This window comes from Lynx canadensis, chromosome A3 (genome assembly GCF_007474595.2).
Source record: "Lynx canadensis isolate LIC74 chromosome A3, mLynCan4.pri.v2, whole genome shotgun sequence".
NCBI classification, from domain to species: Eukaryota; Metazoa; Chordata; class Mammalia; order Carnivora; family Felidae; genus Lynx; species Lynx canadensis.
This window is the reverse complement of record NC_044305.1, coordinates 22,921,758-22,946,588: the sequence shown is the minus strand read 5'-3', so window position 1 is coordinate 22,946,588 and position 24,831 is coordinate 22,921,758. Positions and strand designations below refer to the sequence as shown.

The following is a 24,831-nucleotide window of genomic DNA, read 5'->3' as shown; positions in this document are numbered from 1 at the left end:
CATTTAAAACATACATGCTTGGGGGCGCCTGGGTGGCGCAGTCGGTTAAGCGTCCGACTTCAGCCAGGTCACGATCTCACGGTGCGTGAGTTCGAGTCCCGCGTCGGGCTCTGGGCTGATGGCTCAGAGCCTGGAGCCTGTTTCCGATTCTGTGTCTCCCTCTCTCTCTGCCCCTCCCCCGTTCATGCTCTGTCTCTCTCTGTCCTAAAAATAAATAAACGTGGAAAAAAAAAATTTTTAAAAAAAAACATACATGCTTGTAGGAAACAATCCCAAGGGATAATCAAACATGCGCATTATATTAGGATGAACAAGGTTATGTTGCAATTCTAAGCAATCCTCAAATCTCAGTGGATTAACTAACAAAGACGCATTCCTTCATCCCCACTACTTGATCAGCAGGAGGCCTTGCTTTCTATGGTCACTCAGGGACCCAGGCCACTGGAGACTATCTTCACCTATGCTTCCATGGTCCATAGGACAGGGGAAGGTAATGTTGAGAATCAAGCATGGGCTGTTAACGTTTCCACTCAAATTGTCAGAGTCACTTTGCTTAGGAAAGTGGCCAATGCAAGTAAGAAGGCCATATCTGATTAAAAGTAAAAAAACAATCCTGACTTATGCTTAGGGGGAGAACTTGAGATTTGTGAACTAAATGACCACTCTAGGCATTAAGATGTGTGTACAAGATTATCAGTTAAAGTTGCTGTCACAGAAACCCAACTGCAGTGGCTTAGTGAATAGTAATTTCCTTTTGTCTTGCAGTAGAGAAGCTAGAATTAAGCAATCCAGGGCTAGAACAGCTGTTTGAGGAAATCTTCAAGACCCCAGTTCCCTTCTAGCATCTCCCCTCATCGTCCACAGCATATAGCTTTCATCCTAATGGTCACGATGTGACTATTTCACCTCCAGCCATCACATATGAGTTTTATGCAGAGGCAAGGGGGAAGGACAACCACAGGTTTCCAGGGAGTTTTATCCATCAGCCTTCCACTTATATGTCAGTAGCCAGAACGGGGTCACTGCTACCCCCAGTGCAGGAGAGTTTGGAAAGGCGGTGAGTTTTGTAAACTGGAGATTTTACTGTCCTGAACAAGATCAGAATTATATATATAATACTGACAGAAAGAACTGAATATTAATCTTCAAAAATATTTCCTTGAGGTGTAACATGTGTGCGATAAAGAAATCTAAACTTTACAGCTTAGTGAATTGTTATATATGTATATATCTGTGTAAGCATCACCCAAATCAAGATAGAGATCATTTCTAGTACCCTAGAAAGCTCCCTTGTACACTTTCCCAGGCAAACTCCCACCCCCCCCCAACCAAAGATAACCACAAAGTCGGAAGATTACTTTTGACTGTTCTTTTTAAAAATTTTTTTTTAGCATTTATTTATTTTTGAGAGACAGAGACAGAGCATGAGCAGGGGAGGGGCAGAGAGAGAGAGGCACAGAATCTAAAGCAGGCTCCAGGCTCTGAGCTGTCAGCACAGAGCCCAACGCGGGGCTCAAACCCACAAACTGCAAGATCATGACCTGAGCCGAAGTCGGACACTTAATTGACTGAGCCACCCAGGCGCCCTTTTACCTATTCTTGAACTTCATATAAATGAAATCATACAGAATGTGTTCTTTGTGTCTGACTTCCTTTGTTCAACTATTTCCTATTTTAAATTGTATGTAAGTTATGGCATACATAGAATAATATGCAATCACTAAAAATAATAATGTTACCATATTACTTGGCATGAAATGATGTCCTTGATATATTATTGAGTTCTTTAAAAAGGTTACAATGATCTCTTTACATAAAGAGACTCATTTATGAAAAAAAAATATTAATGTATTATGTTTACAAAGAAAAGTTTGAAACAATATTCACCAAAATGCTACTTGTTATTTCTGGGTGTTAGGATGAAAATAGTTTTGACTTTCTTTATGCTCTTCTGTTTGGTTTGAATATTTTTAAAACTTTTAATTTTGGAATGGTTTTAAATTTATAGAAAATTTGCAGGAACAGTGCAAAGAATTCCTGTATAAACTTCATCCAGATTCACCAATTGCTAACATTTTGCCACATTTGCTTCTCTCTCTCTCTCTCTCTCTCTCTCTCTCTTTCTCTGCCTGAATCATTTGAGAGTTAAATATCATTTGTTATACTCACTTACCCCTATATACTTAAGGGATTATTTTCTTTAAAAAATTTTTTTAATGTTTATTGATTTTTGAGAGAGAGTGACAGAGCATGAGTGGGAGAGGGTCAGAGAGAGGGGGACACAGAATCTGAAACAGGCTCCAGGCTCTGAGCTGTCAGCACAGAGCCTGACATGGGGCTCGAAATCACAAACTATGAGATCATGATCTGAGCCGAAGTCGGACACTCAACCGACTAAACCACCCCTTAAGTGATTATTTTCACCAATTGTCCCAGTCATATTCTCTATGGTGATTTTTCTCCCAATGCCAACATTTATTTAGTTCTTATGCCTAGTTAGCTATTTGAACTTGTGATGAGTACATAACATTTTCATTAAAAAAAAGAAGGAAAGAAAAAAAGAAAAAGGAACCCGAAACCACTTGCATTAAGCCAAGTAAACTGGGGTAAGATGCAATAGAGAGAGCTTATCTTCAAAGCCTGGCCTGCCTGGAGCCTCAGGAGTTAGCCCCATTGTTTGTGTCCCTTGATGTTTCCAGGGCAGCTGTGAAGTCCTGCGTCTGATAGACCTTGGGACCTCGCCTTTCTACTACAAGTGGATCTGGCAGCATCTGGAGCTGATAGACGACACATCTCTGAAGACCCACCTCAATGGTAACTGGCAGCTGCGCACAGCAGGGGGCGCCTGGGCCCTTCTGCTTCCAATTCTCAGCCCATAGAATCTTAGACCTCTAGAGCTAGAAAGGCCCTGCAGGATGTCTGGTTTGATCCCCTCTTCTCCCAGCTGTGCAAACGTGGCCCACATGGCCCTGCCAGGAGAGGCTCCTGCCCCCCCTCCAGCTCCTCCTTTTTAGGCTTTCCCTTTGAGGGAGAGGGGTGGAAAGGAGCCTGGAGCTTGACTGAGCTGGGTTTGAATCTCACTGATTAACTGAGTGACTCTGATGAGTACTTAAAGGGTCTAGGCCTGGTTTCTTCATATCTGTCATGGTAGTGTCATGGTTAGGAGCATAGACCCGGGAGCCAAACTGCTTGTGTTTGAATCCAGGGTCCTCCTCTTATGGGCTGTGTGATACTGGGCAAGTGACTGTGTCCCTGTGGATCAGTTCCCTCAGACTCCATAAAACAAGTTCATAGGCTTGTTATGAAATTAAGCAAATGGATATATAAAGCTCTTAGAACACTGCCTGCATTAGTGTATAGTAGATGTTTGTTATCTTTATCACAGGGGTTACTAGGGAAGCTGAATCAGATTGTGTATGGACAGGGCCTGTTAGTGCTCAGGAAATGTCATTTCTCTTCTCATGTCAGTTTTTTTCCCTCTCTTTTCCACTGCCAATCCACCAGAGAAAAAGCTGCATCCCATAACATTTTTTACCCAAAATTTATTTTTTGTGGCAAAATACACATAGCATAAAATTTTCTGAACCATTTTTAAACATACAATTCAATGGTATTAAATATCTTCATAATATTGTACAGCCACCACCACCATCCATTTCTTTAACTTTTTTCATTTTGTAAAACTGAAACTATACCTATTAAACAATAACTGATCATTTCCTCCTCCCCCTGGCCTCTGGCAACCACCATTCTACTGTCTACCTTTATGCTTTTGACTACTCTAAGTGCCTCATATAAGTGGAAGCATACAGTTTTTGTCTTTTTGTGATTAGCTTATTTCACTTAGCATAATGCCCTCAAGCTTCATCTATATTGTAGTGTGTCAGAATTTCCTTCCTTTTTAAGCCTGAATAATATTCCATTGTATATATATATCACATTTTGTTTACCCATTCATCCATCGATGGACACTTGAGTTACGTCCACATTTTAGCGATAGTGAATAATGAGCATGAGTGTACAGTTATCTGAGACCGTTTTCTTTTGAATATACATCCGGAAGTGGAATTGCTGGGTCATATGGTAATTCCATTTTTAATCTTTTTAAGGAATCTCCATACTGTGTTCCATAGTGGCTGCACCATTTTACATTCCTGCCAACAATGCACAAGGGTTCCAATTTCTCCACATCTTCAGCAGCACTTGTTATTTTCTGGGTTTTTTTAATGTTTATTTTTGAGAGAGAGAGAGAGAGAGAGAGAGAGCACATGCATGCACACAGGGAAGGGGCAGAGAAAGAAGGAGAGAGAGAATTCCAAGCAGGCTCTATACTGTCAGCACAGAGCCCTACACAGGGTTGGAACTCACAAACCATGAGATCATGACCTGAACTGAAATCGAGAGTTGAATGCTTAACTAACTGAGCCACCCAGGTGCCCCTCTTTGTTGTTGTTGTTTTTTTAAATGATATTGATCCTAATGGATATGAGATAGTATCTTGTAGTTTTGATTTATATTTCCCTACTAATTATTATTATCATTTTTTATGTGTTTATTGTCCATTCATATATCTTCTTTGTAGAAAAGTCTATGCAAGTTCTCTGCCCATTTTAAAATCTGCTTGTCTGTTTTTTTGTTAAGTTTTAGGAATTTCCTGTATATTCTGGATGTCAATCCCTTATCAGTTATGTGGTTTACAAATATTTTATCTCATTCCATGGACTGCTTTTTTACTCTGCTGATATTGTCTTTTGCACAAATTTTTTACATTTTCATAAAGTCCAATTTGTCCATTTTTTTCTTTTATTGCCAGTGCCTTTAGTATGTATCCAAGAAATCACTGCCAAATCCAATGTTGTGATGCTTTTGCCCTATGTTTTCTTTTAAGAGTTTTATAGTTTTAGGCCTTACATTTAGGTTTTTGATCCATTTTGAGTTAATTTTTATATGTGGTATGAGGTAAGTGTCTAAATTCATTCTTGTGCATGTGGATATTCAATTTTCCCAGCACCATTTATTGAAAAGATTGTTCTTTCCCCCATTGAATAGTCTTGGCACCCTTGGCTAAAATCATTTGACCATATATCTGAGGGTTTATCTCTGGGCCTTTATTTCATTCTTTTGGCTTATATGTCTGTCTTTATGCCAATACTACACTGCTTTGATTACTGTAGTTTTGTAGTAAGTTTTGAAATCAGGAAGTGTGAGCCCTTCTGCTTTGTTCTTTTTCAAAATTGTTTTGGCTATCTGGGGTCCCTTGAGATTTCATATGAATTTTAGGATGAGTTTTTTATTTCTGCAAAAAAGTCATTGGGATTTTTTAAAAAAATATTGAGAGAGAGAGAGAGAAAGCACAAGCAGGAGAGGTGCAGAGAAAGAGGGGGACAGAGGATCTGAAGTGGGCTCTGTGCTGACAGCAGAAAGCCTGATGCAGGGCTCGAACTCATGAACAATGAGATCATGACCTGAACCAAAGTTGGATGCTTAACTGACTGAGCCACCCAGGTGCCCTGTCATTTGGGTCATTGGGGTTTTAATAGGGATTGCATTGAATCTGTACCTCCATCTGAGTGGTATTGAAATCTTAACAGTACTCAGTCTTCCAATCCATAAACATGCATTGTGTTTCCATTTATTATACCTTGATCTTCAGAGTTCTTTCTTTGTGCATCTCTGTGCTCTCTGGTACTCTGCTTTGTGAACTCTTGCTGTCTTGTCCTCCCTAGATTCTCGGTTCTGTCTCATCAATTCAGGGAAACTTATGGGATCCACCTGGGTTCCCCCTCCCTGCAACATGGCCCAGAAAACCTCCAAAAGCTCTAGGCAGTAAGCTAGGGCAATAGTAGGGCTCACCCCATTTGTTTTCTATCTTACAGGGATGATTGTTCTTCATGGCCTGATGCCCAATATCTTGAAAGCCATTTTTTCATACATTTATGCCGGTTTTTTAAAGTAGTTTCAGGTGGGAGAGTAAGTCTAGTCCTTGTTAATTCATTTGGCTGGAAGCAGAAGTCTAGATCTGTGTTTCTTTCTTTCTCTTTTTTTTTTTTTTTAGATCTGTGTTTCTTAATAGCTGAGTTTTATCCTACTGTATGTATATACCACAATTATTAAAGCAATGACCTTTTACAGATATTTTGAGTTATTTCCAATTTTTCACTATTACCCTAATGTGGTGAATTTCATCGTGTATTTATCTTTGCATATGTGTACAAGGCAACATTGTATAAAATCTTAGAATTACTGAATCGAGTAATTCATCCAGTGCATGCTGGCCATGCACACCTAAAATATTGATAGATATTGACAAAAAAGCCTTGTAAAAAGGTTTATTCAGGGCTTTTTGTATGTTCTCTGCTAATCTAGGCCTATTCTTTATAGATTTTGGAATTATTTCTATTAACATTAATTTTAATAGTTGACTCTAACACTGAAGATCTGTTTTTATTTTTTTATTAAAATTTTTTAAAATGTTTATTTACTTTTGAGAGAGCACCCATTCGAGAGCATACAGAGAGGGAGACAGAGGATCTGAAGTGGGCTCTGTATTGACAGCAGAGAGCCCCATGCCGGGGTTGAACCCATAAACCAACCGTGAGGTCATGACCTGAGCTGAAAGTCAGCTGCTTAACTGACTGAGCCACCTAGGCACCCTTAATATATATATATATGTTTATTTGTTTAAAAAGTTTTTAATGTTTATTTTTATTTTATTTTTGAGAGAGAGAGAGAGAGAGAGAGAGAGAGAGGTGGGTGGGGGGGAGGGGCAGAGCCCAAGCAGGGGAGGGGCAGAGAGAGAAGGAGGGAGACACAGAATCCAAAGCAGGCTCCAGACTCTGAGCTGTCACCAGAGACCCTGACATGGGGCTTGAACTCACAGACTGCGAGATCATGACCTAAGCTCAAGTCAGATGCTTAACCGACTGAGCCACCCAGGCACTCCTCATGTTTATTTATTTTTGAGAGAGGGATAGAGTGCACACACATGCGAGTGCACATGTGTGCAAGTTGGGGAGGGGCAGGGAGAGAGGGGGACAGAGGATCCCAAGCGGGTCATGCTGACAGCAGAGAACCTGATGTGGGACTCGAACTCACCAGCTGTGAGATTATGACCTGATCCAAAGTCAGAGGCTTAATCGACTGAGCCACTCAGGTACCCCAGGAGATCTGTCTTTAAAATCAAAGTTACAGATATTTAATTTTCAAACAATAAAATGCACACATTTTAAATGTGTAGGTCAATGAATTTGACAAATTTATACCTGTGGTAATTGCAACAGTCAAGTTACAGAACATTTCCATCCCCCCAAAATTTCCCTTGTGTCCTTTCCCAGTAAATTCCTACCCTTCATTTCGACCCTAGGTGACCACTGATCTCCTTTCTATTGCAATAGGTTAGATCTGTCTTTCCTAGGGTTTCATATAAATGGAACCATACAATATGTACTCTTCTGTGCCTAGCTTCTTTTCATTCAGCATTGTGTTCTGAGTAGTTGGTTTCCTCCTTTTTATTTCTGAGTAGTATTCTCTTGGTGATCTTGTTTAACTCTCATAGAGGGGATATTAAGTGCACTGTGCAGGGTGTAGCACATACTTTATCTGTAATTCTTTTTTTTTAATTTTTTTAAATGTTTATTTATTTTTGAGAGCGAGAGAGACAGAGTGTGAGTGGGGAGGGGCAGAGAGACAGAGACAGAATCTGAAGCAGGCTCCAGGCTCTGAGTTGTCAGCACAGAGCCTGACGTTGGGCTTGAATCACATGACCATAAGACCATGACCTGAACTGAAGTCGGATGCTTCACCGACTGAGCCACCCAGGCGCTCCTATCTGTAATTCTTATAATAATCCTATGAGGGTTCTGGAAAATTACCTCATCCAAGATTCTATGGCTCGTCATTTATTTATCTTTTATTGCTGCCTCTGTCCCCAGTCCCAGATAAATACAATCATATGATCTGTTAGTGGAAAGACAGAAGCTGTTCTTCTTCTTTTTTTTTTTTAAGAGAGAGAGAGCACAAGTGAGCAAGGGGAAGAGAGAATCAGTCCCACAAGAGGCAGAGTGGGAGAGAGAAAGAGAAGGAGAAGAAGGGCTTACATTTACCCAATGTGGAGCTCATGTTCACCTGATGTGGAGCTCCAACTCTTGAACCATGAGATCATGACCTCAGCCAAAGTCAGATGCTTAATAGACCGAGCCACCCAGGCCCCCTTGTAAAGACATGAGATTTAAATCAGGTAGATTTGAGTTCAGTTCTAAGCTTCAGCCCTTTCCTGGGTGACCTCAACTCTCTGCTGTTCATTTATTTATTTTTGAGGGAGAGTGTGCACGTGCATGAGTGAGCAGGGCAGGAGCAGAGAGAGGGCAAGAATCCCAAGCAAGCTCTGCTGATAGCATGGAGCCAGACGTGGAGCTCGATCCCATGAAGTGTGAGATCATGACCTGAACCAAAAATCAAGAGTCAGATGCTCAACCGACTGAGCCACCCAGGTGCCCCATCTCTGCTGATAATTTTGTTTCTTAAATGGAGCCAGTGACAGTTGTCTGGATGTAATGTATGTGCAGGCTCTGCTAAGGGCCTGGCACAAAGGGACAATACATGGAGACCACAGTATGTTCTATTTTCCTTAATTTCCCCATGCACCAGGCGAGCCAGGCAGGTGAGGATGGTATACCTTTCACCATCATCAGCAAAGCCCTCCTATATGCAAAGACCCATTAATGTGTTTTTCTGTGCTTTCTCTAACAGAACCTTCTCCTGTGGAGAGATTTAAGGAATTCCAGATAAAATCATATCCTGTACAGGACTTTAGTACTCTGAAACTTAAGCACCTCCAGAAAGCCTGGGAGCAACAGGGGTCCAGCTTCAGTAGGAGGATTAAAACCTCAGGAAATACTCTTCCAAAGACCTTGGGCCCGAAGATCAAGTAAGCTTAGCGCTTGGCAGATAGAAGGATCCAGATTCTGGTTGCAAAGGAAGATAGAACTTGAAAGGACAGAATGTCAGGGATACTGAAGAGGGGCTGGCGGTAGCAGGCATAGCTCGAGTACAAAGATTGGGGTATATACAGAAGGAAGCCTATAGAAGTGCTTGATTGGAGACCCAGGAGCTGCATTCTCTGCCTGTATCCCATAGGGCCATTTTAGGTGGTCAGCTATTTCCTTTCTCAGGGAACCTATTTGAGGAAGAAGGGGCAGGACAGATCTGGCTCTGATATTCTGTCTGCGTGTCACTGGATCTTTTTGTTTTATTGTGTTTTTGTTTTGTTTGGTTTTGTTTTTGAGAGAGAGAACGCTCCAGAGTGAGTGTGGGCATGTGCACGCAAGATGGGGAGGGAGAGAGAGAATCCCAAGCAGGCTCTGCACTGACAGCCTGACTCAGGGCTCAGTCTCACAAACTGTGAGATCATGACCTGAACCGATAGCAAGAGTTGGATGCTTAACCAACTGAGCCAACCAGGCACCCCTTATTGTCTCTTTTTGACTCTGAGCCTCTTCAGAAAATTCTACCCATCTAAGGGAGGCAGTAGATAAGAGCCTGGGCTTTGGAGTCAGTTCAACCCAGGCTCAAGTCCTGGCTTGGCCACTTATTTTATCTCTGTGTACTTGGGCAAGGGACTTGACCTCTCTAAGCCATAGTTTCCTTTTCTGTAGATAATAGGATTCAAGTCTAGGCATTGTTGTAAGCCAGCAATTAAATGAGATAATGATAATTATAGCTGACACTTGTGGAATACTCTGTGCCTGGTACTGGATTATCTAATTTAATCCTGACAATAGTTCTATGAATTCAGTGCTGTTATCCATCTCATTTGTCAGGTGAGAAAACCAAGCTACAGGGAGAGATTAAGCTACTTGGTTTGAGGTCATACAGGTAGGAAGTGGCAGAGCCAGGATTCAAACCTGAGCAGCTTATTAGTGCTCAGCCTTGTTTTTTGGTACAACTATCATGGCTGGAATGAGGATGCACGATGAGGGCTGCACTTATGCCTTAACCCAGAGAGGATGAGGAACAGGAAAGGACACTCAGTGGTACCTGCCTAGAAGCAGCTCAGTGCTGGACCCAGAGCAATATCATACCTCTTCTCCTTCATTAAATATAAAATTAAACTATCACAATTATGCTAATAGGAACATCACAACCTCCATGTTGTCCCAAGTACCACTTCACTCAAGTCCTTTGCCTATTAGCATTTCCAGCCCATCTGTCTCCATAAGGAGCATCCCATGACTTCTGAGTTGTCATTCCCTCTGATGGATATTCTTTCTGAGGGAGTCCCAATCCTAATTCTTCGGAAAGTAGGGATTGAACGACCCAGTTCCTCTGCTGTAAATCAGTAAGGGAGAACAGACAGGTTGGACCCAGAAGTGAAAAATAAAGGCCATGCTGGGCATGTGCTACTCATGTATGCATCCTGGGGGGTGAGAACTGTAGGCTGCCTTGTTTATGTGTTGGGTGAGTTTATGAGTTGGGTGACTATATCGGCTATATTCTCAGCCGATAAATAATTATTTTTCCCTGCCTCTAATCCAGATAGCATAGCCTGTCTCTTCCTTCTACCTTGCCCAAGACCAAAGAAAGCACAACAGGATTGCCTGTGTAAAATTAATTCCAGCATGAACAAAATACAGTATCTACAGGCTTCCCAAGGAAACCTGTTAAATAAACAAACAAACAAAGCCATCTCTTCTTTGCTTTTCTGCCAAGAAGGACAGCCCCAACCTGTGCTGTGTCCCCAGGGACATAGAGCTTACCCTGTGTCAAAGCAGTCTATTCTATATTGGACACCTCTGACTTAGAAATTTCTTCCTCATGTTGAGCACACGTCAGCCAGCCTATAATTCTCACCCATCAGGTCTGGCTCAGCTGTATAAGATCAGCAGCCCCTTCTTCCACATAACAGCTTTCAAGTGTTTACAGGGGTTCTATTTCTTCATCTAAGTCTCCCCACTATTCAGCTTCTCCGGTTCTTGGCATAAACTCTTCCAGGGCTTGATTTTGAGTTTTCTCACTTTCTGAGGTGGTGTGAATTCTCCAGGAAGGGGAGGTTCTTAAAATGCAGCAGAGTGGGAGCTCACTGTCCAGGACCTCATGAACTGGCTGTGTTACAAATGAATCCTCTTTAACAAGTTGTCAAATTTCAGATCTAGGCATCCACATTCCCTCGAATGTCCCATGATCAATACTGAGAATGGTGAACTCCCTGAGGAGGCTGCAGTGGGCACCTACATCAAGATCCACACTGTAGAGGAAGGAGAAACTGTGGTAAGTGTGCAGAGAGCCTCATTCGTGTGGGCTGGAGTGTTAAGTAATAGCAGTAAAGGTTTAAAAACATTCCACTCTATATATGGTGATGTTAAGGAGTATTTTTTACTTTTTTAGATATGATAATGGTATTATGGTTATGTTTTTTTAAGACTCCTTGTTTTTAGGAGATATGTACCAAAATACTTACAGATAAAATGATATGACATCTGTGACTTGTTTTAAAATAATCCAGGAACAAGGTAAGTAGTACTCTCTTACCACTCCTGTTCAACATTGTACTGGAAGTTCTAGCTAGAGCATTAAGACAAGAAAAGGAAATCAAACATATTTGGGGAGGGAGAAATAAAACTGTCTTTGTTTGCAGGTGTTTGACTGTCTATGTAGACAATTCCAAAGAATCAAAAAACAAAATGAAAAAATCCTCCTGAAGTGAATAAATGATTATAGCAAGATCACAAGGTATAAGTCAATGAACATTGAAATTTGAAATTAAAAACACAATGCCATTTATAGTAACACCAAAAATAAAATACTTAGGTATAAATCTAACAAAATATGTTCAGGGTCCATATGCAAAAAAAAAAAAAAAACCCTTTATTGATTATAATGAAAAAATTCAAAGAACATTTAAATAAATGGAGGAATATTCTATGTTCATGGATTGGAAGATTCTATTGTTAAAATGTTAGTTCTTCCCAACTTGATATATAGATTCAATACAATCCAGGTCAAAACCACAGCAAGTTATTTTGTGGACATTGACAAACTCATTATAAAATTTGTATGTTAATATACAAGTTAATATAAGAAAACTGGTAGGTCCATACAATGAAATATTGTTCATAGATAAAAATAAATGAACTATCAAGCTATGAAAAGACATGGAGGAAATCTAAATGGCTATTTTAAGTGAAAGAAGCCTGTATGAAAAGATGAAGTATTCTATTTTTTTTTTAAATTTTTTTAACGTTTATTTATTTTTGAGACAGAGAGAGAGCATGAACAGGGGAGGAGCAGAGAGAGAGGGAGACACAGAATCCGAAACAGGCTCCAGGCTCTGAGGTGTCAGCACAGAGCCCGACGTGGGGCTCGAACTCACGGACTGTGAGATCATGACCTGAGCCGAAGTCGGACGCTTAACCGACCAAGCCACCCAGGCGCCCCAAGATTAAGTATTCTATATTCCAATTGTATGACATGCTGGAAAAGGGATGACTATAGAAATAGTGATCAGTGGTTGCCAGAGGTTTGGAGTTCAGGGAGAGGGATGAATAGGTAAAGCACAGAGGATTGTTAGGACAGTAAAATTATTCTGTATGAAACCATAATGCTGGGTACAAAACCTTAAGCATTTGACAAGATCCATAGAACTTTACAGCACAGAGAGTGAACCTTAATGTATACAGTTTGTGAAAACAACAACAAAAAAGTTATTTAGGAGGCAGAGGATCCCATGAGGGAATGCAGACTATGACCAGAGAATCTAATGGTATTACAAACATGTGAAAAAACCTCAGGAAGAGGGTGGGAGAAAAAGGTGCTGACCTATGTAACGTTGGAGGTGACTGGGTTCTGTGATATGGAAAACTGAAGAAATTGCACATGAGCACTGTACTCTAGTTGATAAAGTTATTACCCATGGGTGGATGCTTAACAGTTCTGATACTGTGTACTGAAATGGATCAATTCAGTAAGTGAATGGCAGATCATGGCAGCCAGATTTCTCACCACTGGAGTAGAAATTTACAGATAAACAAGGAGGAGGCTAGAATGATCCATGTGGTAATGGATTAGTTGAAGACATTAGTATGAACCCCTATGTAGCTTAATATAAATACAGATGGTTACACGTGGAAATATTTATAGATATGTGTATCAATATGTATCTTTTGGTCTGTCAGCTGACAGGGCCTAAAAGAAATGACACTCCAGTAGCAGTGAGCACTCCTAGCACCCTGATCTTGGTTTCTAATACCATTCTTTATTAAGAGGAACAAAGTTTTGGGGCACCTGGGTGACTCAGTCAGTTAAGCATCTGACTTCGGCTCAGGTCATGATCTCATGGTTTGAGGATTTGAGCCCAGCATAGGGCAATAGTGCAGAGCCTGCTTTGGATTCTGTGTCTCCCTCCCTCCCCAACACCCCACCCCACCCAACCCCCTCTCTCTCTTAAAAAAAATTATAAGTAAATAAATAGATAAATAAAAAAGAGGAACAAGGCTTCTTGGAAAATGATTGATTCTAGGACTAGGGCAGGAAATAGACTAGATGGGCCTGGAGCATTTTGTAGTGCCAGGGAGTAAGGAAGTATTGGGCAAAAACACTACATTGATTGTGGCAGGCCTATCAAAGGGACACAGGTATCAACTGAAAGAGCTCCCAGTGGTCAAAGCTGGAACGATTTGAGCAACAAAGTAAAATAGTATTGGGTTATAACCCAAAGTATACAGTAAATATCCCTGAGTACATACTGGTATAATGAATAAATTAATAAAGACTTAGACTTAGACTTTAGACTTAGAAGAATTGAGAAGATAATACAGAGTTCCCATATGCCCTCTACCCAGTTTCCTCTATTATTAACGTCTTACACTAGTAAAATGTCTTTGTTATAGTTAATGAACCAATATCGCTGCATTATTATTATTAACTCAGGTCAAGGAATTATTTGGATTTCCTTTTTTTACCCAATCTCCCATTCAGAAGAATTCCAAATGATTTACATAGATACTTGGCTGTAAAGCAGAGGATGCATAACTCCCCGTTCCTTGGGTGTGGGCTGCACATAGTGACTTCCTTCTAAGGAGTACAGTATGGAAAGGGAGAGGGGGAAGAGTAACTTTACAATGGAGGAACCTGAGAAACACAACCTTAGCCAACCTCCACAGTTAAATTGTGTTGATAGTATGTCCCTTAATATGATGAAACAGGAATGTGATGTGATGAGGATGGCACTTTATGTCCATGGTCCTCTTCCCAACAAGCCACAATCCCCATCTAATAATGGGAACTAATCAGACAAATTCAAAAAGCTGGGTATCATACAAAATACTTGACCGGTACTCCTCAATAGCTGTCAAGGTCATCATAAATCAGATAAGTCTGAGAAACTGCCCCAGCCAAGAGGAGCCTAAGGAGAAGAGAATAAATGGAGTATGTGTCTTGCATAGGATCCTGGAACAGGAATTGGGTAAAAAAATGAAATCCAAATAACTCCTTGACCTGAGTTAATAATAATGCAGCGATACTGGTTCATTAACCATAACAAAGGTATTTTACTAATGTAAGACATTAATAATAGAGGAAACTGGGTAGAGGGTATATGGGAACTCTGTCCTATCTTCTCAATTCTTCTAAATCTAAATTGTTCTAAAAAATAAAGTCTATTAAAAATATAACTATCCAATAGTTGAGGGAGTGGGGAGCATATGGATGAAACACGTTTGGCCACGAGTTAATCATTGTGGGAGCTGGGCAGCAGGTGAACAGCCAAGAGAGGGCACGAGGGCTTTCTGGTGAGTAGTAATGGGCCTCCGTGTGCTGGGGGAGGGGCTGTCTTCTGAAGCCCCATGTGTGGTCATCATCCTGTGTGTGGTCATCATAGTCTAGAGAGCTGCTCTCTCGACATGTCCTTACTGCTGTTCCTCAGTTAACAGTATCTCCAGGGTCCTCTTCATGCCCTTGTCACCCCATGTTGTAGTAGGCTCTTAATGCTCCTGCCCGCTGGACTGTGAGTTTTTGGATGCAGGAAGGCCAGCCACTGCTGCGTGGGAGCCCTAATCCCTAACATGGCCCTCCCTCAAGGCTGATGGAATATTTCCAAGCTCCTCCTTTTGTTCTGCAAAACTCTGCCTTGTGCAGTTTTTAACTAGCTCCTCCCCCAACCTTTCCCCACCCCCCGCAACCCCAAGAACAAACAGAAGAAATCAGCTTCCTTGCCACATGATGTCCCCTTAGATATTTAAAGAATGCCATTTTGTTTTTCATTCAACATTTCTGGAGCCAGGCACAGTACCAATGCCCCATTAATTATTTTCTTATTCAGTCAAAACATCCTCCATCCCTTCAGACAGTTTTCATGTGATGTGGTTTCCAGCCCTCTTGTGGTTTACTACACTGCGGTGCATTCACGTTTCTGAATAAGGCACTCAGGACTGAACACCGGGCTCCTGAGGCCAGCACCTGGTCTGTGAGTGCAGCCTTGCTTATCTCCAGGCAGAGCAGCTGGGGATGCTGGGCACCCTGAGCCTAATGGAGGCACCAAAGGGCAGAAAGGGGGTGCCCGGTTGGGTAGATGGTGACAGCAGTGGAGGCTATGTAAGATGGAACAAGAAGGGCACAGTCTGTGTTGTCAAGGGCCTGCCATGCTGTAATAGGGACCTTGGCTTTGATTCTCTTGGAAGTCCTAGAAGGCTTTGGGTGGGACTCCGAGTAAAGACCCAACACAGGGCTCAGCACATAGAAGCCTCCCCACATATGTGTTACATGCCTTTTGTGGTGAAAATGCCTGATGTGTCTTCGGTAAGACTCTGTTCTCCCTGCTTTCAAGGCCCTGGCTTCATTTGTAGAAGAATGAATAGTGATAGCTGTGCCTGTGTATTCACCTAGGAGATCACGTTTGTCTAAGCTGGGAAGCAGGAACATAAAGCTGGTTCAATCCTGGAAACAGTGGAAGTTGGGGCCTGCTCTGTTTTGAGCCAAGAGGTGTAGGGGAGCCAGATTCTCCAGAACAGACAGAACAGACAGACTGAGGCCTCAGATTGGGCAGAAAGGATATGCCAGACTGGGGTGAAGGGCAGGGGGTCCTTATCTTCATTTTGCTTCTAATTAGCCAGCTTGAGCAAATCACTTTACCTCTCTGAATGTGTGTCCTCATCAGAAAATGAGGAAACTCACCTGGGTGAGCTGCTAACTAAAATGTTCTGTGACCCCATTTGAGCATCAATTCAGCAGATAGTTCTTAAGCATCTACCGTACACTAACCATGGCCCAAAGTGCTGGTGTGGGCAAGTAAACTGACATCCTTCCTGCCCTCATGGGGCTCATGATCTAGTCTGGGGACAGACAATAAACAGATAAATTAGCAAACATAAAATGTTGTAAATTGCTGCTAGGAATGGAATAGAAAGTTGGGCTGGGGGTGGGTGGGTGGGTTTCTTAAATGGAGCGATCAAGGAAGCCCACTCTGAGGAAGTGATGTGTAAGCTGAGACCTGAATGGTGAAAAGGACAAGCTGTAGACAGCCTGGGGTAAGAATGTTCCAGAATGAGAATAGTAAGCTCAAAGCCTGAGGCCAAAAGGAGTTTGGTGTCTCAAGGGGACCAGAAGGGAGGGCAGCACAGCTGGAACAGAGTAAACAAGGCAGGGTGGCATGAGGCCAAGCTGGAGAGCGGGGCAAGGGTGAGATAGGCCAGGTCTTGGGGGTCACAATGAGGAGTTTTACTTTATCCTGGGTGCCCTGGGAAGATATTTGAAAGGTGTAGGCAGAAAAAAAACCTAACTGGCTGGTGTGTGTGGGATGGGTTGAGGGTGGATGAGAGTACTCGCCGACAATGCTGCCTTCAGTAGGTCCCTGAACAGATCACTGGGTTCAAATCCTGCCTCCACGTCTTTCTGTCCTTGGGCAAGTTACTTAGCCTCTTTGTGCCTCAGTTTCCTCAGAGTATAGTGGTTAGAAGCATGGACTCTGAAGACAGACCCCTTGAGTTCCAATCCTAGCTTTATTGCCTCCATGCTGTGGGATGTTGGACATGTTTCTTAACCTCACAGCATCCCCTGTAAAATGAGGATAACAATAGGACCCACCTCATGGGGTGATTGTGAGAGTTTCATATGAGTTACTACACACGGAGGCCTGCAGAAAAGACAGGGGAGGGTGTGGTGGCTGCAAAAGGGAAGATTTAGAAGGGGAAGACTTGCTGTTTGAATTCTGTCATTGTCCCAAGGAAGAGAAAATGCCTTCACTTGACACAAGAGTTGAGATTGGACATTGGGGAAACCTTGTGAAATGCTATGCCCTGAAGAGGGACTGCCTGAGTGTGATTCTTAGAAAGACTGCATGGAGGTAGGACACTGACAAAGAGCCTACAGACTCTTCTAACCTGATCAGCCAGAGGACTTTGATGTCATGTAGCAAAAGGAACCCTGGACTTTCCCCTATCACTTGCAGAATGGTCCCCAGATGGATTCGTCTGCTTTGTGGGGCCTCGTTTTTCCCATCTAGAAAATCTGCTGGTAGAAGTGGACGGTCTCTGAGGTTGAGCTTTCTGGGACTTCTGTTCTCCAGGGCCTTCACCAGATCCTCCTCCCGGAGAACCAGCGTGACATGCGGCCCCTGGTCCTTGTGAGCCTGGGAGCCGAGGTGATACGGATAAGGAGAGAAAAATTTTGGGAACTGATTGACAGCGAGGTAAAAGAGAAGTTGTACAGATTCCAGATCAAGTACCCCAGGTCAGTGCTGGAAATGTGCATACATCCCATTAGATTGAATAAACAAGTTTTTGCCTATTATTTTAGTAAAAGTAAGAAAAAAGTGCTAATATCTAGTGCTGAAAAGGGGGGAATGAGACCGGTAGTTGTTAGTACCCCCTAAATTGTCTCAATCCTTTTGATAATAATTTTAGCATTATGTTTCCAGGACCATACCCTTTGAAGTAAAGGTCTACCTGTGAATTTATCTTCATATAATTAAATTATGTGAAAAGCTACCTGTGCTAACATGTTTATGGCAGCCATATTCATAACAGAAAAACCACTACCACCACCACACATGTCATACTATGGGGATAGTTTAGAAATTGTGGTGCATTTCTTTTATAGAGCATAACCATTTTATTGAAAAAATTGTTAAGTTTAGGGGCACCTAAGTGGCTCAGTCAATTTAGTGTCAGACTTCAGCTCAGGTCATGATCTCATGGTTTGTGGATTCGAGCCTTGCGTTGGGCTCTGTGCTGACAGCTGGGAGCCTGGAGCCTGCTTCAGATTCTGTGTTTCCCTCTCTCTCTGACCCTTCCCTGCTCATGCTCTGTCTCTCTCTGTCTCTCAAAAATAAATAAGTGCTTAGAAATTTTTTTTTAAATGTAAGTTTAGGTTGCCTGGGTGGCTCAGTCAATTGAACATCTAACTTCAGCTCAGGTCATGATCTTGTGATTCGTGGGTTCAAGCCCTACATTGGGCTCACTGCTGTCAGCCCAGAACCCACTTTGGATCCTCAGTCCCCCTCTCTCTGCCCCTCCCCCGCTTGTGCTCTCTCAAAAATAAATAAACTTTAAAAAAATGTTTTTATTTGTAAATTTAATGGCTCTGTAGCAGGAAGGTAAATAGATGATATAATGATACATGAAAAGGACAAGGTGCAAACTTGTATATATACTATGGCTATGTCTTTGTAAAACACAAGAGAAAAATCTAGAAGGAAATAGCAAAAATGGTAACCTCTGTAATACTGACAAATTTGTAAGAGTCATTCTGTCTGGAAGGTGAGACTAAAAGGTACTTCCTAGTTATCGTTACATATTCTTCTCACATTTGTTTCTGCAATGCATATGCATTGCTTTTATAATGAGGGAAGAAAAGAAATATCTTTTAAAAGTTGTTGTCAGGATACTGGCATTCCAAGTGATGTTTTTCTCTTTATTCTCCAAATGTTTGGTAATGATGATATATTACTTTTAAAATTAAAAAAAATAATATCTATCTTGAAAGATTTGATAAAAAGATTTATTTTTGCTTTTCCCTTGTTTTCAAATTTTCCAGAGTGAACACTTATATAACATGAAAAAAAACCTTTATTTTTTTATGTAAAAATTAACTGGACCAGTAGTTGCAAAACAATTTTGAATTTTTTTTTTAACATTTATTTATTTTTGAGACAGAGAGAGACAGAGCATGAACAGGGAAGAGGCAGAGAGAGAGGGAGACACAGAATCTGAAACAGGCTCCAGGCTCTGAGCTATCAGCACAGAGCCTGACGCGGGGCTCGAACTCACGGACTGTGAGATCATGACCTGAGCCGAAGTCGGACGCTTAACCGACCAAGCCACCCAGGCGCCCTGCAAAACTATTTTTATCTCACACTGTTATTACTAAAAAGTGTTTGAGTATATACCCCCTAGAATATATATGTGAATATGAATAACATGTATTAATTAATTATTATTGTTATATACATATATTGCTGTACTAATATATACATTATTGACGTACCGAAATAGATCTTTAAGAAATAAGACAAAAGTAAATATGAATGAGGTCCTACTATTTTTTTCACACAACCCAGTGGATCTTGTTCACCTCCCTGGGTGACATGCTCTGTATCCCCACGTTGGGGCCCTCAGCTTAGACTCCTGGTCTTACCACTGGGCCCCCTCCCTCCACCTCCTCCCCACTAGATCCTTTCTGCATACTGTGCTCTTGCGAAAACCCAAATCTGGCCGTGTTAAACTCCTTAAAACCTTTCAGTGGCATCTCACTGCTTATGGATAAGCAGACTCAGTGCCGGGTATGTGACCCTTCATGGTGTGACCCTTCACCTCCCCTGCAGCACTTCTGGCCACCTGTAACCCACTCTGGCAGCTCAGGTAGATTGCCTCCTGGACCCTGTATATATTTGACTTTGCCAATGCTGCCCCTTCTGCCTGAAATTCCATCCCCTAGTCTTGCCACTCTTTTTTTTTTCTGATAAATTCCTGCTCATTCTTTAAGATTCATCTCCTCCAGGAAGGCTTCCCTGACTAACCCAGGTTGGCGTAAATACCCCTTCCTGATACTCTCTACAGGGCTCTGCCATTGACCATTGTATTGAACTGTAACTGTTTAGAGCTGGGTAGTTTGTACAGTTCTTTCCCCATCACTTGATTAATTGCTTCATGAAGGCGTGGACTGGGCTTTCCCTGCCCTTCATGTCTGACATCTACCTATGCAGTACCCAGTACAGGGTAGGTATACAATAAATGAATGAATGAATGAATGAATGAGTGTATGAATAAAGCATTCTCACTGCAGAAAACTGGAAATGCTGAGTGTTTTAAAAAGTGAAAACTAGAACCATTTGCAATCCTCCAACAACCCCATGTTAGCATTTTGTGTATTTCCTTTTACTGTATGTATTTTTTTTTTTTTTGCTACATGGATATGTGCCAAATATGCATTTATCATTCAGGTGCACAAAGTTTCATAATGGAGATTATACCGATTATGCAATTTCGCATCCTCCCCCTTTTCTCTTTTCTTGCGGTCAGACATGGTTTTGCTGACAGGTGTGGAAGCAGGTGGTTCCTAGTGGTAAGGAAAAAGGAGGTTTGAAGGCAAGCAGATCTGTAGAGTTACTGCAGCCATGTCCAATAAGCATGTGAAAGAATTCAATGTGGGATCTGTATGACTTTGGATAGGTCATTTCTCCTCTCCGCAGAGTCAGACTTCATTCTGCAAAACAAGAAAATGAGACTAGACCAGTGTCTCTTCCCAAGTATGGAACATATGCACAGAAGATTTACAAGACGATTTTAGCTGGTATACTAATTGACATTTTTAGCTTTCACAGCTATGTACTTATTCTAATATGAATTAGAGAAACAACATGATGGGTCACCTGGGTGGCTCAGTTGGTTGGGTGTCCAACTCTTGATTTCGGCTCAGGTCATGACCTCGCAATTTCATGGGTTCAAGCTCCATGTCGGGCTCCGTGCTGATGGTATGGAGCCTGCTTGGGATTCTCTGTCTCCCTCTCTGTCTGTCCCTCCCCAACTTGTACTGTGTCTCTCTCAAAATAAATAAATAAACAAAAATTTTTTAAAAAGAAAAAGAAAAACAACATGACTAGTTCACTAAACTCATGGTTTGACAGATCTTGTTGCTGAGAATAAGGCCAAAGTAAATATTTAAGTAAAAGAAACATGGCAGATTTAAGAAAAGTTATTAATAAAGAACAGGTGATATGTAGATATGGCCCAAATTGGGGCAGTTTTGTGCGAAAAACAAGTTGAGAAGCACTGGTTGTCCCTTGCAGTTCAAAGATGCCACAATTCTCCAATTCCTGTGCACAACCAATAGTTAGAGCCACCTACTCAAAAAAAAGGATTTTAGGAGAACTAGATCCTCAAGTGATGCTTGGCATATGATGGGTATCAGTTAATGCCTATAGAATTAAAATTCAGAAAAGGTTTCCGTGGACTTGAAGAGGGTGGCAGATGTTTGAGCACTCAGCATCTGTGCTGTCCAGTCAGCACTCCGCTGCAGTGATCCGCAATGCTGACAGACGGAATTCTGGCTTATTCATTCAGTGTTTGAACTCCTGGTTTCTAGACTGCTAAAGCAGGCAGAAAACATATCCATTATCTAGCTCAAATCCTCCATGTTGTAATTGAGGACTGTGAAGCCCCAGAAAGGGGACGTGACATCCTGAAGATGACAGTCAGTGCCCATGGGATACCTGTCCTGTGAATGCCACAGGCTAGATAACCTGACACATCTCCCCCTGGAAGGCGTAGGGAGGGCTGTGGGGAATGTAATGAGTATATAGCTGAGTTCCCAAGACAGAAGGGAAATCTCCAAGGGCCGAAAGGAAGTAGAGCCTAAAAGCCAAAGCACAGAGTGTGATCTAGTGTGGGATTGCCTGGCGGGAGTGGGCTGGACTCGGGGTTAAGGGCATCAGGGGCTGGAATTTTACACCTGCAGGGACACATGAAACTAAATCCCCTGCACAAAGCTGAGGCTTTTAGAAGAGCTACCCTGTTTTGTGAAAAACTAAACTAGAAATCAACATGACCCATCAGCATCAAGGAATCTTGTCTGTCTTAACTTGGACTCTGGGTCCCCCCCCTCCCCGCAAAAAAAAGAGACCCCTCCCCCTAAGAATCTATAATCACATGCTTGCCCCTCATAGGTTTTGGTGAGTCCTGTAGCATCTTTGAACCCCAGTTTCCATGTTTCTGAAATATGGTGGTTGTGAGGATTACACGAGTTAGCGAGTAAAGTGCTTGGCCCATGAGACATGCTAAGTCAGAGTTGGATATTGTTGTTTTTATTATGGAAGAAATCAGGAGTTAGTGGAACTTTTTAAGTGGAGACTATCCAGTGCTGTGCTGGTGAATGTTTAACAACTGACTCTTTGGGAGGTGGGTGGGAAGTAAGCCTGATTTGAAGTGTTTACTGATTTCTGTGGTGTGTATACTCCCACTATGGCCAATTTTGAGCTCCTAACCCTGTGTCACTGAACATGGGCTTGAGGAGAGTTGCATGTCATTAGCACTCTGAGCTGAGAGGGGCTGACTCTGACACACCACTGAGACCAACAGGCCTAGCTAGTAGCCCATTCTGACCTCTGGGTTTTTTACTGAGTTGGTGTCTATGGATCAAAGTTGACTCTCTTCTGGTCAATATAATGTAGCTGGAAGAATGTTCTAATTTGTTAGTGACTTATTAGGCCTGCTTCCTAGGTGAGAGTGTAGGCAAGTCAACAGAAATAGAACATGCCCTTGCCTTGCTGTGGTCTCAGAAGGAAATAAACCAATGAGTGCTGAGCCCACTCCCCTTCCCCCACTCTTTCCCCCCTCCCATGCTATGAGGGAAGGCGATGGAGTAGAGCCAGGGCACCAAGACCAGTCCAAGCTACTTTCTGTCTCTATAGATTTGCCTGTTCAGGACATTTTGTGTAAATGGGATCATTCAATGTATGGTCTTTTGTGACTAGCTTCTTAGCATTATGTTTTCAGGTTTCATCCATGTTGTAGCATATACTGTTTATTGTCATTCCTTTTTGTTGTCAAATAATATTCCATAGCATGTACCTATCACACTTCATCCACTCCTCAGTGGATGGATGTTGGGTTGTTTCCACTTTTTGGCCATGATGAATAATGCTGCTGTGAACGTTCTTGTGCAAGGTTTTACATGGACAAAGGTTTTCATTTTTCTTGGGTTTATACCAGATGAAATTGCTGGGTAAGTTAACTCTGTTTAACCTTTGAGGAACTGCCAGACTCTTATCCAAAGTGGCTGCACCAGTTTACCTTCCCATCAGCAATGTACCAGAACCCTTGTTTTGAGATCTCTACTTTATTACACATTTTTATCTATTTTTTAACTTTATTTATTTTGAGAGAGAGATAGAGTATATATGCGTGTGTATGCATGCATGCATGAGCAGGAGAGGGACTGAGAGAGAGGGAGAGAGAGAATCCCAAGCAGGCTCCACACTGTCAGTGCAGAGACCAGTGTGGGGCTCCATCTCATGAACTGAGAGATCGTGACAAGAGCCAAAATCAAGAGTTGGATGCTTAACTGACTGGGCCACCCAGGCACCCCTATCCGGTTTTTGTTTGTTTGTTTGTTTGTTTTGTTTTTTAAATTATAGCCATCCTAGTGGGCATAAGTGGTATCTCATTGTGGCTTTGATTTACATTTCTTTGATGGAAAATGGTTACCTATATAATTTAAATTTTTAGTAGCCACTTTATAAGAAGTGTAATTAACTTTTAAGATATATTTTATTGAATTCAGTGTATCTCAAATATTACCATTTCAACACGTAATCAACATAAACATTTTTAATGAGATTCTCTACATTTGTTTTTGTTCTAAGTCTTTGAAATCTGGTGTGTAGTTTACACTCACAACACATCCCTCATTCAGATTGGCCACATATCACAGACTTAGTAGCCACATGTGGCTCATGGCCACTGCACGGGACAGTGCAGGTCTAGGGGAAGAAAGTGTGGAAAGGTAGAGAAGGCAGAGAGGAGTCTGGAAGAGGCACACAGGTGGGATGGAGCACACTATGTTTAGGAATTGAAAGAATGGCAGGAGGCAAGGCTGGAGGGGCAGGGCGGACAGGAGGAGCAGGTGTGGGAATGTCAGCATCTGTGTCTTACCTTCAGTGATGAAGATATGTGCCAGAAGTTCCTCCAGGAGAACAGCTGGAATATCTTTCGGAAGGACCTGATGCGGCTGCTGCTGAAGCCTCGCCAGCGTCCATCATTCATTCCAATCCGGCCCAAGAAGAAAGGGATCTACAACCCCAAGAGTTTGGTGCTGGATTTGTGTAGCCTCGACAAGGAGACTAAACCTTGTTATCCCATTTTTATGGCACCCCAGAAATACCTCCCCCCATTGAGGATTGTCCAAGCCATCACAGCCCCCCGGTACAAAATCCAAGAACTCCTGCCTCAGTATAAGAATGCAGGAGTCCTTGTTTAGATCCAATAAAAGATGGGTTGGTCACCATGTTTCCTGAGTGACCACCATGGGACTTGTGGGGCTTAGAGTGGGGGCCTCCTGGGGGCTGTGGGTCCAGAGAGATGTGTGGGGGCAGCAGCTCAGGCACTGTCTCCCTTGACACTTTTGGGGCTTAGTGGATGGTCAGGAGGCTGGGTGTGGATGGGGTAAGCACTGGGGATGGTTTCAGGGTGGGAGGGTCTTACTGGGTGAGATGGACGGGAGGCACAGAGGGGCTCAGATCAAAGTGAGCAAGACCAGACCATTTGCAAACTCAAATGCCTTGCAGAGGCCACACAGGTCATCTAAAGGAGCGCAGCAGAAGGACTGGGCAGGCAACAGGCAATGGTG

General features: G+C 42.2%; 1 protein-coding gene across 2 annotated transcripts in view; it reads left to right on the top strand.

Moving 5' to 3' along the window:
• Positions 1-24,489, top strand: part of CNBD2 (cyclic nucleotide binding domain containing 2) — a 65,932-nt gene extending 41,443 nt beyond the window's left edge. For both annotated transcript variants that reach the window (XM_030309694.1, XM_030309695.1), the window contains 5 exons: positions 2,700-2,814; positions 8,749-8,926; positions 11,145-11,265; positions 17,555-17,718; positions 24,144-24,489. In XM_030309694.1, the coding sequence (XP_030165554.1) occupies positions 2,700-2,814; positions 8,749-8,926; positions 11,145-11,265; positions 17,555-17,718; positions 24,144-24,462 (897 nt within the window). In that variant the 3' untranslated portion in view covers positions 24,463-24,489. The remainder of the gene's footprint in view (positions 1-2,699; positions 2,815-8,748; positions 8,927-11,144; positions 11,266-17,554; positions 17,719-24,143) is intronic.
• The last annotated feature ends 342 nt before the right edge of the window (positions 24,490-24,831 follow it).